Below are 19,396 nucleotides of genomic sequence, written 5' to 3'. Positions count from 1 at the left end.
GGAAGGAGAACAATCCCCTCAGTCTCTGCTGATCCACCTAGTGGGTGGGGGACAGGCCAGGGACCTTCCCCTCTGGTGGGACCCACAGTCCAGGTCAACTCCTCCTGTATCCAATTGGGAGTTCGGGGGATGGGGGAACCCGGGCCCACCCTCTACTCTGGGTTCCAGCCCAGGGCCCTGTGGATCACAGATGTCTATAGTGTTTTGTGTAACACCTGTGTGACAGCTACAACTCCCTGGGCTACTTCCCCACGGCCTCCTCCCAACCAGGGGCGGCTCTACCAATTTTGCCATCCCAAGCAGTCGCCGCCGAATTGCCGCCACCACAACAGCAGCGGAGCTGCTGCTGAATTGCTGCCACGGGACGCGGACTGCTGCCCCATTCTAATTGCCACCCCAAGCACCTGCTTGGAAAGCTGGTGCCTGGAGCCGGCCCTGCTCCCAATACCTTCTGTATCCTCACCACAGGACCTTCCTCCTGATGGCAGATAGCGTTTGTACTATTCAGTCCTCCAGCACCACGCCCTCTCACTCTCAGCTCCTTGTGCGCCCCTCACTGACTGAAGTGAGGTCCTTTTTAAACCAGATGCCCTGATTAGCCTGCCTTAATTGATTCTAGAAGCTTCTTAATTGGCTCCAGGTGTCCTAATTAGCCTGTCTGCCTTAATTGGTTCCAGCAAATTCCTGATTGTTCTGGAACTGCCCCTGTTACCTTACCCAGGGAAAAGGGACCAGCTTAACCTGGGGCTAATATATCTGCCTTCTATCACTCTCCTGTAGCCATCTGGCCCGACCCTGTCACAGGTCTTAGAGTAAAAGTTAGTCTCCAGGGGCTAATGTCTCGGAGATGGCCCATTGAAGCAGGAGGGACTTGTCACCCTTGCTGCTTATGCGATGCAAGGCTCAGTTGTCTAGCCTTGCTCCATCCCAATACTATCAATGAAAAACCATCGGAGACAACTGCAAACAATTGAAGCCACTTGGAAGTAAAAAGGAACATTACAACAGATGGGGAATCACCCTGTCTTTGAACAAAAACAAGACTGTTTCAGTATAACATGGAGGAGGGAAAGGCACTCTGGATCATTTGCTGAGGCGATATATTGTGGAGTGGGGGAAGGAGTGTTTTCATGAACATTTGGATCAAGGTTTCTGCAAACCAGCCAGACTGAACAGACTGAACTTTGGGGGGAAAACCTACTTTATTAAATAGGAAAGGTAACTAATATGTGTAGGCCCTAGTTTGCATTTTATGATTTTGTATTGTACTGTAACCATTTGTTTCCATCACTCTATCTTGTTTCTAATTGAATCTCTAGTCTTCCTTAAATAAACCTTCTTTTGTTTTATTACAAGTGCTGTTTGTTGTACGGGAGTGGTGGTTTAAGGTAGAACTAGTAAACTGCGGTACACTGCTTCTTTAGAGGCACAAGAGCTGGGATTTCTGTGAGTAGGGTGACCAGATGTCCCATTTTTGGGGACTTTTTCTTATATAGGCGCCTATTATCCCCCACCCTGTCCTGTTTTTCCACAGTTACTATCTGGTCACCCTATCTGTGAGTAGCCAGCATCAGGGGCTGGGTATCACAGAGCACACTGCAAAGGGACTTGCAACTAGAGCTTACCTATTGCTAACCTGCAAGGCAAAGACAGGACTGGCCTAGCCCGGAGGAGAGAGCTTGGCTAACAGGCTTTAGGGGGCTAACATCCAGCCACCACGGGCAAGGCTTCCTCTCACTAGAGGCAGGAGGAAACAAGGTGACTCACATTGGTGGATAACCCAAGAATCACCACTACCCCACCATAGAGAGTGTTCATGGAATACGAGCAATTGCACAAAGTTGCCCTCTGAAAACCTCCCACAAAGAAAGGAAAGGAGCCACTCATGTCACGTCATGACCAAAAAAGGCAGTTGATAAATTTAAAGGATCAGCATATCTTCAACCCAGGTTTCATATACCACTCTAAACACTTTGGTATTTGAGCCCTTTACAAGAAAATTAGCACAACGTTTTGCAATGGAGGAGAAGGCTATCTGGGTTTTTGCAGAGGGATAGGTTGCTTTTGTGTGGAGATGAGTTTTGCATTTGCACCTGACAGCTATGAACAATTCATAAAAGTTGTTTCAGGAATAGTTTGATTAAGCCATTAAAAGTAACAATGATTGAATCTAATTAACTTTGATATCCTGGCTCTGTGTAGGGAATCATACCACAAGGTAGCATTGTTCTGTGACATCAAACTTTTTAGGCTGGAATACTGTTATTTAAAAATGGAAAGACATAATGTTATATTGATTTTTTTAACTGACTGATTTTAACAAATTCCAGTTTCTGATAAAGCTTCTTTACATAGTCATGTCCTGAAAGTTTATATTGTTTTCAACATAGAAAAGATAAATTATTGATGTTTTTCTGTTGCTTGGATGATATTTGTAAGGATTTTTTTAACCATAGAAGAAATTGGCTAATAGACTACAAAGGGCAACAGTCAAGCTGTCTATGCACAAAGTATTGTCAACTGGGGGAAAAAGAGAAATATATTTTTCATCCTATCAATTTCTTTCAGTTGCACTAGGTGTTTACTTGTAGCTGTAGGAGTTACACATTTTTCAGACAGAAAAGCAATTGTTAAGTTGTCCCTTTGATGGCCCTGATTCAGCCAGATACTTAAAGCATATGCCTAACTCAAAGCATGTGAGTTGCCCCATTGACTTTAGTGGGATTACTCAGGTGCTTCAGGTTAGACACGTCTTCAAGTACTTTGCTGAATAGGGCCCAAAGTTAGCAACTGTTTAAAGGGAAAAGTTAGATCTTTGCAATCCACAGAAGTAGGTCTAGGACTGATTAAGAACACTATAGGCTTGGTCTACACCTACAACTCAGGTCGACCTAGCTACATTGCTCAGGGTTATGACAAATTTCACACCCTGTGCGATGTAGTTAGGTTGACCCAACCCACACTGTAGGTGCAGCTAGGTCAACAGAAGAATTCTTCAATCAACCTGATTTACTACCTCTTGGGTGGGTGTATTTACTCTAGAGATGAAAGAGCCCCTTCTGCCGCTGTAGTGTCTACACTGCAGTGCTGCCATAGAGCATGCAGTGTACATACTTGTAGAGTCAAAGGATCTTATCACAATGCGAGACGGAAGCAACAAAACAAAGCAAAAAAGAGGCAGAATGGTAAAAGATTTTATTCAGGCCAAAAAGCATATAATCCTTTTTAAAACATGGAAATCCAGCCCAAGGGAAACTAGCAAAACAAACCTTAATAGGGAAAATGTGAACCAGAGATTAAGAAGGCTGTATATCAAAAACAGAAAGGCTGATTTTCCCCCCCTCTCCATTCCTGCCCAGGCATGTCTTTCTCTAGATGAAATATGGAAAATGACTTGTTTAAAAAATAATAGGAGGCCTACATGGAGTCCATTAAAACCACCAGCAGAAAAGGAGAAAAAAATTACACAAGATAAGGTTATTTCAGAAAATTGTGATTTTTTTGCATTGATTATCAGAAATAATGATGAAACACCTACTTTGGGATTACCCTTTCCAGGTGAGGAAGAATAAGGCATTGTCAGAGAAACAGGTATAAAAATAATCTTGTAAAATTAAATGACAATAAATACACTATTTCTGCGGGTAAACTAACTACATGATGAGGCCTAAAACTGTTCACTGGGTTGAAATCTTGGCCTTATTGACTTGACTGGGACCAAAATTTTATTGTGGTATTCTGGGGAAGGGGTAGGGAAGGATAATTTCTGTGCACAGTTCCAGATCGACAGCCCTGAAAACGTATATCCCCTGTTTATCCACAGAATAGGTATAGCATAAGCAGTAGCCACACAAGCCTTCATCACAATGAGTCACCAGCATACCTCATCCCTGATGCAGAGGGACCACAAGCTGGAATGAGAGTTCAGTGTCTACAACAATTTGATCCTTGGTCTATCTACAAAAATGGCTAACAAAGTCAACTAGTGCCATTTGCAATGGCATGTTTGGTGTGGACAGCCACTAAGAAAGCATTAATTCATTCTGCTTAGACTGCTGAAAAGCTCTTAGCTGGCTGTATAAAGTACAATCATATGCAGCGTTAGCCACATTTCAGCTTACTGACTGACTCCATATTCTACTGCTAATTCTTTGAGCCATCCAGCCCCCTAAATGACAAGATATGAATGATGTCTTTTTTTAGACAGATCAGATGTCATGTATTAAGAACATCCAGCCTGTTGTTTTACTTCCCAGACATTTCATTAAAATTTGTATAAGTTACTAATTATAAACTAATTATGTTTTATAAGAAAATGTAGCTCCGTTCACATCAAAGATACGACCCAGTTGCTTCTAGTATCCATGCAGATACCCCTAGCTTTCTTCCATACCCTGGGAACTCATTTTGTAGTACTGTGCTGACACCAAAAGGCTTATGTCCTAGGCTCAGCAGAGTTTGCTGCAGCTGCTTTGCTGAAGATGGATAACTTGCTCATAAGAAGTTTATAACAAACAACAAAACGGGATTATGAACAACACTGTGTTGCACATCACATCATTGGTGCTAAAGCTCTTGATTCTTTATACAGAGCCAGAAGTGTTCAGCAGGAGCCTAAAAACGAACTAAAATGTGCTAAACAAAGAACAAAAGCCCTGCCCCAAAGAGCTCACAATGTCATAGCACACAAGGGTGTGAGCAAAGAAGGATATATAGTTGCTAGGCTTCACAGAGCAGGCAGGTGTTCAGAATTTTATTGACGGAGAAGGAATTGGGGGCCTACACTAACTGGGAGCAGTTCCATGCTCTAGGCATATCAAGAAAGAACACTGCAACCACGAATTACAGTGCAGTCTGCTGCAAAAATGCTTTAGAACCTTCATGGTAAGTCCTTCATTCTGACTGGACCCTTGTGCCCACATGGAGTTTACTGTAGGTTCAAGCCCTAGTAGGTGACTCATACCAGTTGTATCTACCACCTGTCATTCTAATATTGTACTGTATTTTTCTGTAATTCTCCACGCTATGTTCTTCAGGACAGGAAATCTATTACTTATTTTGACACAGCTCTTCTACTGTGCACCATCAATGTGCACCTATGGTGCCATATAAATAATGATAATGCAATCACAATGTCCAATCAAATGCACATGGAGCGTATATGTAAAATAGGATTAAGTCATAGCCTCTAAAAACCTGGTAACATTCTACTAGACCGGAGGTTTTCAAACTGTGGGGTGCACCCCCCAGGGGAGTGGGCGAGGAGGACCATTCAGGGGGGGCAAGGGGCGATGCCAGGTAGCTCAGACCTCAGCCCCCCAGGGTGGAACTCTGAAAAGGAGCACCACCTCCATCCCAACTCACCTCTTTTTGTCTGGGTTGGGGGCGGGGGAGGTGAGGCACAACCAAAAATTGTAAAATCAAAGGTGGGGGCTCAGCTAAAATACGTTTGAAAAACCACTGTTCTAGACACATTTCTGATTCTGTGTAATATTTTCCCCATACTTCTCTTCATCCACTAAGGCTGAAGTTTCGTGCCACCTCTTTCCCACCAGAAGTCATATCCTTGAATTGAAATGGGACAATCGGATGCAAGGAAAATAAGTAGAAGACTTAGAAATTGGGGGCTCATCTGAGGAATAAGCTACAGAACACAATAAATCCCACAGAAACCAAGATCCTATTTCGCTAGTAAGAAGAAGGGGAACAACAACATAAATAATGTTATTTCTAAATAGAATGTTTGTCGTAGTTTTTGCATGAAAAATCAGCACATTTATTATAAGCATCTTTGTAGGTGGTATTTCAGGATAAAACTGAGTTATATACACATGAACAGCCACTTTATTTGGTGATCTTAGCTCTTGAAAACTGAAGTGGGCAGCATGAATCCATTCATTTCAATGGAATTAGAACATTGCATCTCTCCTTGTGTATTGAACCCAAGAGTAGTTTGTTTTCCCTTTGGTGCCCATTCTGGACCCTCCCTATATGAAAATAGACAGGAGTTTCACATCACACATTCACTGCTGGAGGTTATTTGCATTGTCTCTCTCTGTAAAGGAACAATGACATCACCTCTCCTTTGGTTCTACACACAGGAGCAAAAAAAAAAAAAAAAAGGTATTGTGACCTAGAAAACCTTGCTTGAAACAATTCCCTACGACTTGAGGTCGTTTGGAATGGAAGGGATATATTGTTTTGACTTGATTAAAGCTGAAAAGTTGATTTGACGTCCTGTTGTCAAGGAAACCAATTCACATACGAAAGAAAACAGTTGTGATGGTATCATTCAGACAATTCAAGTGACCTTAGGAGGGGGGCAGGGGAGAATAACGGCTTCCATTCCAAAGATCTGTATTAAACACACTTCACCACTGTGAAAATACATATCATTGCTCTTCATGCTTATTGGGAAGCTGTTTTCAATCTGAAAAGAGCAAAATGTCAGATCTCCTCCAAGGCCATCAGGTCAAATGCCTTGATTCTGGTCATACATGCACACCTGCCACATAACGTTTGTTACCTTTATTCACAAGAACTGTAAGACTCAAACAGAAGAAGCTGTGGGAATGACGAAGGAGTTTCATGCATTGGGTAGATCATAATAATACACGTGTGTGCACATACACACACACACAGGCAGCCACTAGAGGCCCAAACATTTTCCGAGAACCACTAATTGACCACTTACATCAAGCATGGTAACAGTTGCATCGGATGAAGTGAGCTGTAGCTCACGAAAGCTTATGCTCAAATAAATTTGTTAGTCTCTAAGGTGCCACAAGTCCTCCTTTTCTTTTTGCAGATACAGACCAACAGGGCTGCTACTCTGAAAAGTGTCCCAAAGATTCCTTTTCCTGGAAGATTTCAAGAGTAGCATTTATTCCCTGCCAATCTCCTGGATCCCTGACAAATCAGGTTTCTCTCTAGGACACTACCCAGAAACTGTCCTGGTATTGAACAACCTTCTCTTGGCCTTGTACAGTGTGACCCAAGAACCTCTTAATGACAACTGGCAAGGGAGTCTCAGGAATGTCCTGATTCTGGAATGTGCATTCTGATTCACCAAAGAATCATAGAATCATAGGTTTAGAAGGGACCACAAGGGTCATCTAGTCAAGCCCCCGCCATGATGCAGGATTTGTTGTGTCTAAACCATCCAAGACAGATGGCTATCCAGACTCCTTTTGAAAACCTCCAGCAAAGAAGCTTCCACAATCTTCCTAGGAGGTCTGTTCCACTGTCCTACTGTTCTTACAGTTAGGAAGTTCTTCCACATTCTATATTTATGTATTTCGGTTTTTTTCCCTAAGTGTTGCACCTTACATTTGTCTTTGCTGAATTTAATTGAATGTCATGTGAGATCTTAAGTGAAAGCCGGGCCACACTGGTCCTTAATATTGTTGTCAAATGTATGTACAGATCCTATGTAAAAAATTATATATATATACACTGAAAATATGTTCTTAGATGGAGAAACAGGTCTTCTGTCACACAAGAAGTGTTTGTTCACCTGTCTCTCTGTTGGGATGTTAAGTAAACATTGTAAGCTAACCTAATGGATATCATTTACATTTGAAGTTATTGAAGAGATGTGAAGTCAACAAGGCAGCTGCACACAGGAAAAACAAACCAAAGATGGTTATACTGACTCTGGGTACAGATAATGAATTTTGAGGCTATAAGCAGAAGGCAAAGAAAACACTGCCTTATACTACATCCACGAAGTAAATGGACAGTGCATTTACATTCATGAAAACAGGATCTCAGCCAACCTTGGTTGAAATGCTGCAGAGGACTATGGAGGTAAGATAAACTTCTTTAGACAGGAGATTAACCTATTAGTTAAATGTAGCACCTAGAAAGCGTTTTATCATTTTGTTTGATATGTAACCATTTGTTTCCAATATTCTCACTCATCATCACTTGACTCTTGAATCTCTGTTAATAAACTTATTCTGGTTTGCACTGTAAATGTATCTCAGTGCTGTGATACTAGGCAAGGTGCTGATCCTGAGTTCAGTCATTCAAGCAGGTGTGTACATTCTTCCTTTGGAGACAGCAGACCTGGTATTTCTGTGAGTATTCAGTGGATAAGGGGCTGAACACTACAGGGGAATGCTTCAAAGGGACTCCAGGACTGGGGCACACTTATTGTTAACCTGCAAGGCAAAGTAAGGGCTGGCATAGCCCAGAGAAGAGTGCTTAGGTGGCTAATAGGTTGGTGGTGTCAGGGAGCTGGCACCAGTTAAGCGCAAGCAAGATTCCTTCATGCTGGAGATTGCGGGGGGGGGGGGGCGGGGAAGAGGAGTTGGTAACAAGGTGACTCACAGTCCTGGATATCCCGCGAACCATCACATCCAGGAAAGAAACCTCTGTGCTGCTAGTGCTAGATGTCTCTGCAGCCTTCAGCACCATTAGTGAGACAGAGCTGAAGATACCTTTACAAGACCTTGCAGGAGTAAACAGCGCAGCAGTGTGCTGGATCCACTCATTCCTATCGGCCAGACCCCAGAGAGACAGGATATATACCTATGTATCATCTTATGTGCAATCTAACAAGGCTTAGTGCTTTCTCTCATCCTCCAACATCTACAAGAGACCACTCGGAGACAGTGTGACTCATATGCTACCAGTTCATTGTTCTACTGACACTGCCCTGCCATCACCAATGCCTGAAGGAATGGGTAAGCAGAGGAGTGAAAACCAGAGAGCTCTAGATCAACTTAGAAAAAACAGATGTGATACTAATTAGAATGCGGAAAACATACTGAGGAACTAATGCCAGTGCTCTATCATCACCATTGTTTAAGGGCACAAGACTACAGATCTTTGGAATAATATGAAGCCTCAGAGTCATGCTCAGTCCATTACTACCCCAGACAAATCCAAAGTGCCACAGTGGTGATGAACATCTTTTTCTATTTCTCACCGGCCAGGACACTATATCATTTCCTCTCAGTCGAGGATCTAGCCACTGACAGCCATGATATCGTTACCTCTTGGTTTTATCTCTGCAAGACACTTTCCCTAGAGTTGAATGTGACTGCCACAAGAAGGATGCAATTGGTACAGCAAATACCTCAGACAACAAGGCTGACACAATATTACACCACTGCTCTGCGAATTGCATTCTCCTCCCATTCAATTCAGAGCGTGAGTTTTAAGTCCTGGCCTAGTCTACAAAGCCCTATGGACTATCTTATATTGGTAGGGGAAGTAGAAGTGGGTGGCAACCTGGGCAGCAGTGACCATGAGATGGTTGAGTTCAGGATCCTCACAAAAGGAAGAAAGGAGAGTAGCAAAATACGGACCATGGAATTCAGAAAAGCGGACTTTGACTCCCTTAGGGAAATGATGGGTAGGAACCCCTGGGAGGCTAATATGAGGGGGAAAGGAGTCCAAGAGAGCTGGCTGTATTTTAAAGAAGCCTTACTGAAGGCACAGGAACAAGCCATCCTGATGTGCAGAAAGAATAGCAAATAAGGCAGGTGACCAGCTTGGCTTAACAGTGAAATATTCGGTGGGCTTAAACACAAAAAGGAAGCTTCCACAAGAAGTAGAAACTTGGACAGATGACTAGGGAGGAGTATAAAAATATTGCTCGAGCATGCAGAGGTGTAAGCAGGAAGGCCAAAACACAAGTGGAGTTGCAGCAAGCAAGGGATGTGAAGGGTAACAAGAAGGGTTTCTACAGGTATGTTAGCAACAAGAAAAAGGTCAGGGAAAGTGTGGGACCTTTAATGAATGGGGGAGGTAACCTAGCGACAGATGATGTGGAAAAAGCTGAAGTACTCAATGCTTTTTTGGCCTCAGTCTTCACAGACAAGGTCAGCTCCCGCACTCCTGTCCTGGGCAACACAGTATGGGGAGGAGGTGAGCAGCCCTCAGTAGTGAAAGAACAAGTTAAGGATTATTTAGAAAAGCTGGACATGCACAAGTCCATGGGTCCAGATCTAATGCATCCGAGGGTGCTGAGGGAATTAGCTGATGTGATTGCAGAGCCATTGGCCATTATCTTTGAAAACTCGTGGCAACTGGGGGAGGTCCCAGACAATTGGAAAAAGGCAAATACAGTGGGAAGAAGGAGAACCTGGGGAACTACAAACCGGTCAGCCTCACCTCAGTCCTGGAAAAATCACGGAGTAGGTCCTCAAGAAAACCATTTTGAAGCCCTTGAAGGAGAGGAAGGTGATCAGGAAGAGTCAACACGGATTCATCAAGGGCAAGTCACGCCTGACCAACCTGATTGCCTTCTATGATGAGATAACTGGCCCTGTGGATATGGGGAAAGCAGTGGATGTGATAAATCTTTACTTTAGCAAAGATTTTGATACAGTCTCCCACAGTATTCTTGCCAGCAAGTTAAAAAAGTATAGATTGGATGAATGGACTATAAGGTGGATAGAAAGCTGAATAGACTGTCGGGCTCAATGGGTAGTGATCAACGGCTCGATGTCTAGTTGGCAGCCGGTCTCAAGCGGAGCTCCCCAGGGGTTGGTTTTGTTCAACATCTTTATTAATGATCTGGACGATGGGATGGATTGCACCCTCAGCAAGTTCGCAGATGACACTAAGCTGGGGGGAGAGGCAGATATGCTGGAGGGTAGGGATAGGGTCCAAAGTGACCTAGACAAATTGGAGGATTGGGCCAAAAGAAATCTGATGAGGTTCAACAAGGATAAATGCAGAGTCCTGCACTTAAGACGGAAGAATCCCATGCACTGCTACAGGCTGGGGACCGACTGGCTAAGCAGCAGTTCTGCAGAAAAGGACCTGGGGATTACAAGAAGGCTAACAGCATATTGGGCTGCATTAGCAGGAGCATTGCCAGCAGGTTGAGGGAAGTGATTATTCCCCTCTATTTGGCACTGGTGAGGCCACATCTGGAGTATTGCTTCCAGTTTTGGGCCCCTCACTACAGAAAGGATGTGGACAAATTGGACAGAGTCCAGCGGAGGGCAACAGAAATGATCAGAGGGCTGGGGCACATGGCTTATGAGGAGAGGCTGAGGGAACTGGGCTTATTTAGTCTGCAGAAGAGAAGAGTGGGGGGGATTTGACAGCAGCTGTCAACTACCTGAAGGGGGGTTCCAAAGAGGATGGAGCTCAGCTATTCTCAGCGGTGGCAGATGACAGAACAAGGAGCAATGGTCTCAAGTTGCAGTGCGGGAGGTCTAGGTTGGATATTAGGAAACACTATTTCACTAGGAGGGTGGTGAAGCACTGGAATGGGTTACCTAAGGAGGTGGTAGAATTTCCATCCTTAGAAGTTTTTAAGGCCCGGCATGACAAAGCCCTGGCTGGGATGATTTAGTTGGTGTTGGTCCTGCCTTGAGCAGGGGGTTGGATTAGATGACCTCCTGAGGTCTCTTCCAATCCTAATTTTCTATGACTTTATGATTCTATGATTTTGCAAACCACCTCATCCTCTGCTATCTGCACACATAGTTGTGGGATGACACAGCTGCAGAGACCCTGGTTTAGATTGTCAGAAATAGGGAGTGGAGTATTTTTTTAGCAGTGAGAACTCCATTAGGTCTGAACCTCAACTTGCCTGTCTTCAGATTAATTATAAAACACTGCTCTTTGATAAAGCTTTGCTGCAGGAACAACATCCAAAACATATTTATAATCTACACACACTCACACGCATCTCTGAACTTCTGTGGAACAGGGAAGAAAAAAAAACCTTTCAGGACTATTTATGCTTTCTTTGTTTGCACTGTTGTTATAGCCACATTAATTCCAGGATATGAGGGAGATAAGGTGGGTGAGGTAATATCTTTTATTGGACCAATATCTGCTGGTGAGAGAGACAAGTTTTCAATCTCCACAGAGCTCTTCATCAGGTCTCAGAAAGGTAATCAGAGCATCACAGCTACATACAAGGTGAAACAGATTGTTAAGCATAAGAAGTTAAAACATGTTGCAAGAAACCATTCAAAATGAAGTAGGCAACTGAGACTTCAGCAGTCAGAGGACAAAAGGGAATTAGTGGGTTACAGATTGTTGTAAGGAGACATAAAAACAGTGTCTCCATTGAGTCTATGCTTTCTTTGTAATTATTGGTCTGTATTTATATATCAAAGTAATAAGCACATTGGAAATACCAAGGATAGAGAGAATCTGGAAGTCATTATTTCCACTTAGGATAGAAAAGAATGGAAGTAAAAGTGCAGTTCCAGCACTATTATAACAATGCAAAACTTGTACTACCAATGAGGGATTCAAAGAAACGGGAAATATTTGACTTTAGGGGAGTCCCTGTGTATTCTTCCTGAGGTGTAGTCCCTCCTCAGCACTAGTAAGTGGTTAACTACAGCTGGAGGACAGGGGAAAGAGGTGTGCAATTTTTACTTTTTACTTCATGATATTTTTAAAATGGATATTTTTGTACAGATATGGAGTGAGAGATTTGAACTCAAATCCACAGTATTTTGCAAAAGTGATTTTTTCTTAAATTAAATTAAATTTTGGTGAATGTTTCATTGTCTCATAGTGAAAACTCAGAATCACATAGGTGACAGGCATGTAAACCAAAGCAACTTTAAAGGCACTTCCTCCCCTCATCAATTCAATGTTCACATGAGAGAAGAGATATATTTTCCTTTGTGCAACGGCTACCAACACCCTTATTTTACCAAGGTGGTAGCTCTGTAAAGGCCTGAGAAAGACTGAGGGCTTGGCTACACTTGTGAGTTAGAGCGCATTAAAGCAGCCCAGTGCGCTCTAACTCACGATGCGTCCACACTGGCAAGGCACGTAGAGCGCTCTGACTCCGCAGCTAGAGCGCTCCTGGTAATCCACTTCGGCGAGTGGAATAACGTTTGATGCGCCCCCGCTGGAGCACCGCAGCAGCAGTGTGGACCCCCTGGTCTGTTAATGCACTCTGATCGGCCTCCAGAAGTGTCCCACAATGCCCGTTCTAGCCACTCTGGTCATCACTTTGAACTCTACTGCCCTGCCCTCAGGTGACCAACCATCAGACCTATCTTTAAATTCTCTGGGAATTTTGAAAATCCCCCTCCTGTTTGCTTAGCCAGGCGTGGAGTGCTCTCAGTGAATCTTTCCAAGTGACCACGCCTCCCCGCGCCAGGCTATCCCCAGTATGGAGCAATGGTGAGGTGCTGGACCTCATCAGCACCAGAATGGGAAGAGGTGCTCTGTGGGATAGCTGCCCACAATGCACTGCTCCCAATGCCGCTGCAAGTGCTGCAAATGTGGACACGTCAGTGCGCTTGCAGCTGTCGGTGTTGACAGACTGCAGCGCTTTCCCTGCTGCGCTCTACGAAGGCTGGTTTAACTCAAAGCGCTCTACATTTGCAAGTGTAGCCATGCCCTTAAGTCTAAGCAGAATTGTCTGTATGTTCAATGTTAGGACTTTTTTATATGGAGACACTCAAGAAAGGGAAGGCAAATCAATTAAAGGCGTGAAGTCTATGCACATCAGTGTGTTAACTTCCATCTGGATGCTTTTATTCAGGAGTAAAGTGGCATTAGTTCACTGTCACTAAGTTGCAAACCAACAAGAAAACAGCAGCAACAATGAACAAAGTAAAGAAAGAGTATTGCTAGCTTACCCACAAACAGGTCCATACTCCTTGATCAGTTTTGTATGGTTTTCCCAAAATCCCTGAGTAAAGAGAAAGAGAGTTACCACAGTATTATCATTGACTATATATGGCATTACCAGAACATTTGAGATCCTAGAATGCAGGGTTACCAACACTCGTGATATCTGGTGTTTTTCTTAAATCCCAGCTCCTGGAGTAATGTTACTATATGAGAACCTCAGCTTTCATTTAAGAAAAAACAACATCACCACAACTTTCTGGTTCTCCAGGTTGCAGAAAGACACTTGAAAATGTGAGCTCTAAAGGCTCAAAATGCAAATACAAGGCCAAAGAAAATTTTTTAAAAAAATTTTAAGCCAATCTTATGATTTTGGGGCCTGACTCATAATCTTTGTATGTTTGTGCTTCGAAATGCACAAAATGGAGAAACTAATAGAGAGTAGGAATATGACTTACTCATTGCACACAAGAGAAATAAAGGGAAAAAAAGTAAAAAAAACCGCACCAATAAAACATTATCTCACAAATAAAAAAACCCTGCTTGGTTCGAGTTTAATGCTAAGTAGTCACTGGGGATAAACAGAAAAAATAAACAGCTTTATTTTAACAGACTTATTTTGAATTTTTACTTTTTGTGTTTCACTCTCGTACTTGAAGAAAACTGGTATCCATTTAGATAAGGAAATTTATTACTATACTAAATTGTTACCTACCACATAAATACAATTTGAGTAGCAGGAGGGGAGGTATAAAGTGCTTCCCCAAAAGTGAATAAACATGATTAAGACAAAACTATAGTATTCAGAAAATCATATGGTATTGTATTTATCACTTAGATAGGGAAAGTAACTGCAGTATGACCTTGCTAATCTGCATTTCTATAATCCATGGGCTATCTCCATTCTCAGCAAAGAGTCACTAGCAAAATGGTGCATTGAGGTCGCAGATGAAGACTTTACTCCTTTTACAACATACTATGGAATATTGGCTAAAGCAGTATGAAATATAAATAATTAAATCATAGTCCATATAAATGTATGAAACACATTGTAATGCAGTATCTGTGCTTTTGTTGTTGTTGCTTTTTGCACTGAAATAATTCAAAAAATCTGGCAGTTGACAAGGGCTCCCCCATTTAACAGAGCAAATTAAAAATATTTTTTCTACTTTAGATAAAATTAAATACAATTCTTTTTTAATAGGCAGTTGTATAGGGTTTTTTGAATTCTTAAAGTAAATCCACGTTGAACTTTTAATTTTTTTAATCGCAGGGTTTTTAACATGTGATTTGTTCCATGGAACTGAGTTACCACCAGTTTTGTAATCGTGTGTTTATTTGTGTTCTAATTATATAACAGAAAGATAGAGTAAAAATATCAGCGAGCATAATGACTTTAGATTTTAGAAAACATAATGATGAGAGGAGATGAAATTTTAAAAGGAACAATTTAGGCTGAATGTCAGGAAAATCTTTCTGAGACACAAGATGAGTGAGGTAATCTTTTTTATTGAACCAACTTCTGTTGGTGAGAAAGACAAGCTTTCAAACCACACAGAAAGAAAAGGAGTACTTGTGGCACCTTAGAGACTAACCAATTTATTTGAGCATAAGCTTTCCTGAGCTACAACTCACTTCTTCTACAGGACTGGGGAAAGAATTTCCAGCCTTACAGCAAAATGCAAAGTGAAACAGATTGTTTAGCATAAGTACTTAGCACATATTGTAAGAGACCATTCAGGATAGAGTTGCTTGAATGTTTGTCTCTCTCATAGCCAGCAGAAGTTGGTCCAATAAAAGCTATTACCTCACCCACCTTGTCTGTCTAATATCCTGGGACCAACACTGCCACAACTATACTACATAGAACAATGGAAGATATAGGAAGGTCTAGAGTTCTATTACCCTGTCAGCTTGTAGTGATTCAGTCTTCACTGGCAGGGCTCCAATAAACACTAAAGCTTATGTCCCCTGGCATAACTCCCAACAAAGGGGTGTGGTGGAAACACCACCTTGTCCTTCCCCTTAAGTGAATCCTGCCTGAAGCGCAGCAAGCCTTGCAGGTTAAGGGAGGTGCATTTGCAACTTCTTTGCACCGGTTGAGGTGCATTTGGCCCTATGAGGTATTATTGTAGGGTAGCCCCGGATTGTAACTGCAATAATAGTCTGCACATATACCGTGATTGAGGATCTACAAACCATTGAGCAGCTGTTTTACAAAGAAACTGAGGCAGAGAGCTTTAATTGATTTGCTAAATGCCACACACTGTATCAGTGGCAGAGCTAAAATTAGAATTTAGGAGCTCTACCTCCTAGTCACGTACTCAGTGCATTATCTACTGCTACAGCTTAAGAACAACAGGGGTGGTGGTGGTGATGGAGTGGAGGAAGTGAAATAATTTGTTAGTCTCTAAGGTACCACAAGTAAGCCTTTTCTTTCTGCGAATACAGACTAACACGGCTGCTACTCTGAAACCTATAGTTTTTCAGGAATCAGGAGGAAAATGTAGCATAGACTATGCCATTTGTAATGATACCTAAGTGCATGAGTGTTGACCTTGAATTTACCACTTTAACTAATGTGTCACAATCTCTAATTGTAAAAAAGTGGGCAGTTATGCTGTTCCAAGTTAGAAAAATCACTTCTCCTTTCTCGTTTTCTGAAAGGCTACAGAATGTGACTGATCACAAACACCACCTCAGGAAAAGGTTTTTAAATTGCACTTGGCCCTCACAATTAGCTGCCATCCTGCTGATGGGCCATTATCAAAGAGATAACACATGCATGCAAGCTGAAGGATTCCTTTCCTGAGGAAGGCATATTTAGCAGCAACTGGTACACCATGGAAACAGCAGCTGAAGTGGTTTAACTGCCTGAAACCCAGAAAGCTTTTTCTTTACATAGTTTGTGCCAGCTTCCTCACAGGATGTTTGCATTCTCTCCTCTCTTTGATTGATTGTAAGTTATCAAATGTATCTGTGTACAGAACAACGCATAGGGCCAAATTCTGCTCTCAGACACACACAGCCCAGGTAGAACTCCTGCTGAAGGAAATGAGAATTACAGCTGTCAGGGAGAGTAGAATTTGGCCACTAGAAACTACCTTAAGCAATTTCATGTTAAGATTTCAGGCTGTGCAGCACATAAATCAGGGAAATCAGAAAAGACAATGTGGACTCAAGTCTCCATTTTTAAAAGTGGATTCTCCCAGAGAAGGATTCCCTCTCCCCCCCCCCCCCCCAACACACACACTACTGCATTCACCAGGTTACTTCTCCAGACTCTCAAAAGACCTGTGTTGCAGAGACCTTCCCCTCCAGTTGAGAATGGACAGAGGCATCTCTGTCCGGAGTCACTGTATCCAATGTTTTCAGAAATGGCCACTAGTTTTGTATCTCTCAATTTTTGGATGCTAAGCATGGGACATCATGGACCTGTTCTTCTGAGGTGCTGAGCACCTTCAGTTCTCACAGACTTCAAGTGGAGTCCTGAGGACTCGGCACTTCTAAAAGATAGGGCTCAAGGTGATTCAAGCTGATTACCAGAAAAATGGAAGCATCAAAATTCTGCGGCCACTTTGGAAAATGTTGGGGCTCTGCAATTTGACAACAGATCATATGACTTGTGAAATTAACTAGGGTCCTTGCTGGGATCACAAGAGGCAGGGTACAATGGTTTTAATGAGAGCACATGCGCTGGGATGCAATACAGGTCTGTCGTTGCCCACAGCTCAAGAATTTAGTCAACAAAATAATTTCTACAGGAAAAACTTCTTCTAGAACATAGGGTAGCCCAAGGTACTTAAATGGGAACACAAGTGGTATTGGACCACATGGTAATGGAGATATGTCACTCAAGCACCACTGAATGAGCAGCATTCTAATTTAAGAATAACAGAGAACAGATTTATTTTATTACGTGTTTATGACAAGTATCACCTTGACAGACCTGGAGACAGCATTCCTCTCACCACAGAACAAATGAAGCATGAGCAACAGCATTTCCCTCACCACAGAACACATGAAGCATGAGCAACAGCAGTGTAAGCTTCCTTGCATTGCCCAGTAAAAAAATGCCTCAACTCTGGCCTGAAATGAACATCTCTGCGGTTTCATGCCCATTCAAATGTTGGCTTGAGAATATCAGTTGTGGTGTTATCTGATGCCAACACCTGTTCATGAGGGACTGGACAGACACCAAGTCTCTTCACCTAGGCCACTCAAAGGTCACTACCAAGATAGTCGGGATTCAAACCTGTAACCTAGAAACCAAAGGCTCCATATCCCATTACTAAACCCATGTGCTGTTCGGTCCCTCAGTCATATGTTGTATTTTGTGTCATGAAGATATTCTTAACTGGAGCATCACTATTTAAATATCCATATCAAATAAAGAGAAAAAATCCATATAGCTATCCACTTACATCAGGTAACAGAAACTAATAGCATTTAGGGCTGGGACTTTTAAAAGGAGCCCAAGGCAACTAGGTACCAATTCCCATTGAAATCCAATGGGTTTTGTGTGCCTACCACCCAAATGATCATATATATTTCAAAACATGAGCTAGCAACACTTGAATTATAATAAGGCCAGAGCTCACTTTTAAGGAATGACTCCCTGGATGGTTCAATCTCCTCAGTAATAATCATAGAGGAAACACTAGGAGGCCAGCAGACAGCAAGGAAGAGAACCAGAGTGAATTTCTATCCAGCACTATTCTAAACCATGTACATAGTTTGTTTCCTTTGATCATCATTCCTAATAGCTGTCCTTTGTGTGTAATTTGGTTTAATTTATGTGTGTGCCATTTCAGATTTTAAAAAACATATATAAGCCTTCCAAATTTATTAAAAACAGCCTTCCTACCCTTTATAGTTATTAAGAGAGGTTAGTGTTATGCAATTATGTTAATCCTCATTTGTAAAGGCTAATTAACTGAATGCTAATTGAATCTGCATATGAAAATTAGGACAATGTGTTCTCATTGTACAATTATAAAAAATTACCTGAACTAAATACCAAGAAAACTGTAAATTATTTTTTACCTTTATTCGCTATAATACTATCTATTAACAATGGCCTTTGCTTTGCAAAGAACTGGCTAGACACAACCCTGAGTTGCTTCTACAAGCCTTTCATTTTGAAATGACTATTTTCCCCCTTTGATGCTCTCTCTCTTAACCAACGCTTTATAGACATGACTCCTTTCCCGGTGCAGAAGCTGTGTTTGTATCTTTCTCTAGGGTCCAAGCCAATGCCACCCAAAGTACTAGATGGCATGAGATGATTCAGTCAATAGCTAATACCTTGCCCCAAAAGCTCAAACCCATCACCTCTGCAATACAGCATACACAAGGCTAGATAACAGATTATCACTGCACTAGCCTTTCACCCCAGGAGACATGGGGTCAAATTCTCATTCAAGTCACAAGGAGAAATGAATCCTGTCTTATTCTAGTCTCTCTATGTGTCTGTTACAAAACAAAGACAGTTAGCAACAACTATCAGCCTTTGCTCCAAAGAGCCAGAGACTGTAATATCAAGAGCTACAAGAGGGAATTAACAAAATCCCATCACACTTACTAGTATTAGTTGAATCTCCCCATTAACCAGGTTAAGACATTCATTCAGAGCATTAGTAATTATAACCTCACTTTCTCCTACCTCCACTTTCAGACATGCACATTATCTTCTGTCTCAAGGTCTTGTTGCACTTTACAAACATTAGGTTAGCCTCACAACACCCCAGAGATAGGTAAGTGTAAAGCCTATTTCACAGATGGGGAAACTGAGGTTCAAGATTAAGTAATTTGCCAA

General features: G+C 42.1%; 1 protein-coding gene across 4 annotated transcripts in view; it reads right to left on the bottom strand.

Moving 5' to 3' along the window:
• Positions 1–19,396, bottom strand: part of TBXAS1 (thromboxane A synthase 1) — a 316,426-nt gene that overhangs the window by 189,792 nt on the left and 107,238 nt on the right. For all 4 annotated transcript variants that reach the window (XM_073323035.2, XM_073323042.2, XM_073323058.2 and 1 more), the window contains one exon: positions 13,587–13,639. In XM_073323035.2, coding sequence (XP_073179136.1) covers positions 13,587–13,639 — 53 coding nt within the window. The remainder of the gene's footprint in view (positions 1–13,586; positions 13,640–19,396) is intronic.

Source organism: Lepidochelys kempii, chromosome 1, assembly GCF_965140285.1.
Source record: "Lepidochelys kempii isolate rLepKem1 chromosome 1, rLepKem1.hap1, whole genome shotgun sequence".
Classification (NCBI taxonomy): domain Eukaryota; kingdom Metazoa; phylum Chordata; order Testudines; family Cheloniidae; genus Lepidochelys; species Lepidochelys kempii.
The sequence above is the reverse complement of the archived record's forward strand: the minus strand, read 5'-3'. Positions and strand labels throughout refer to the sequence as shown.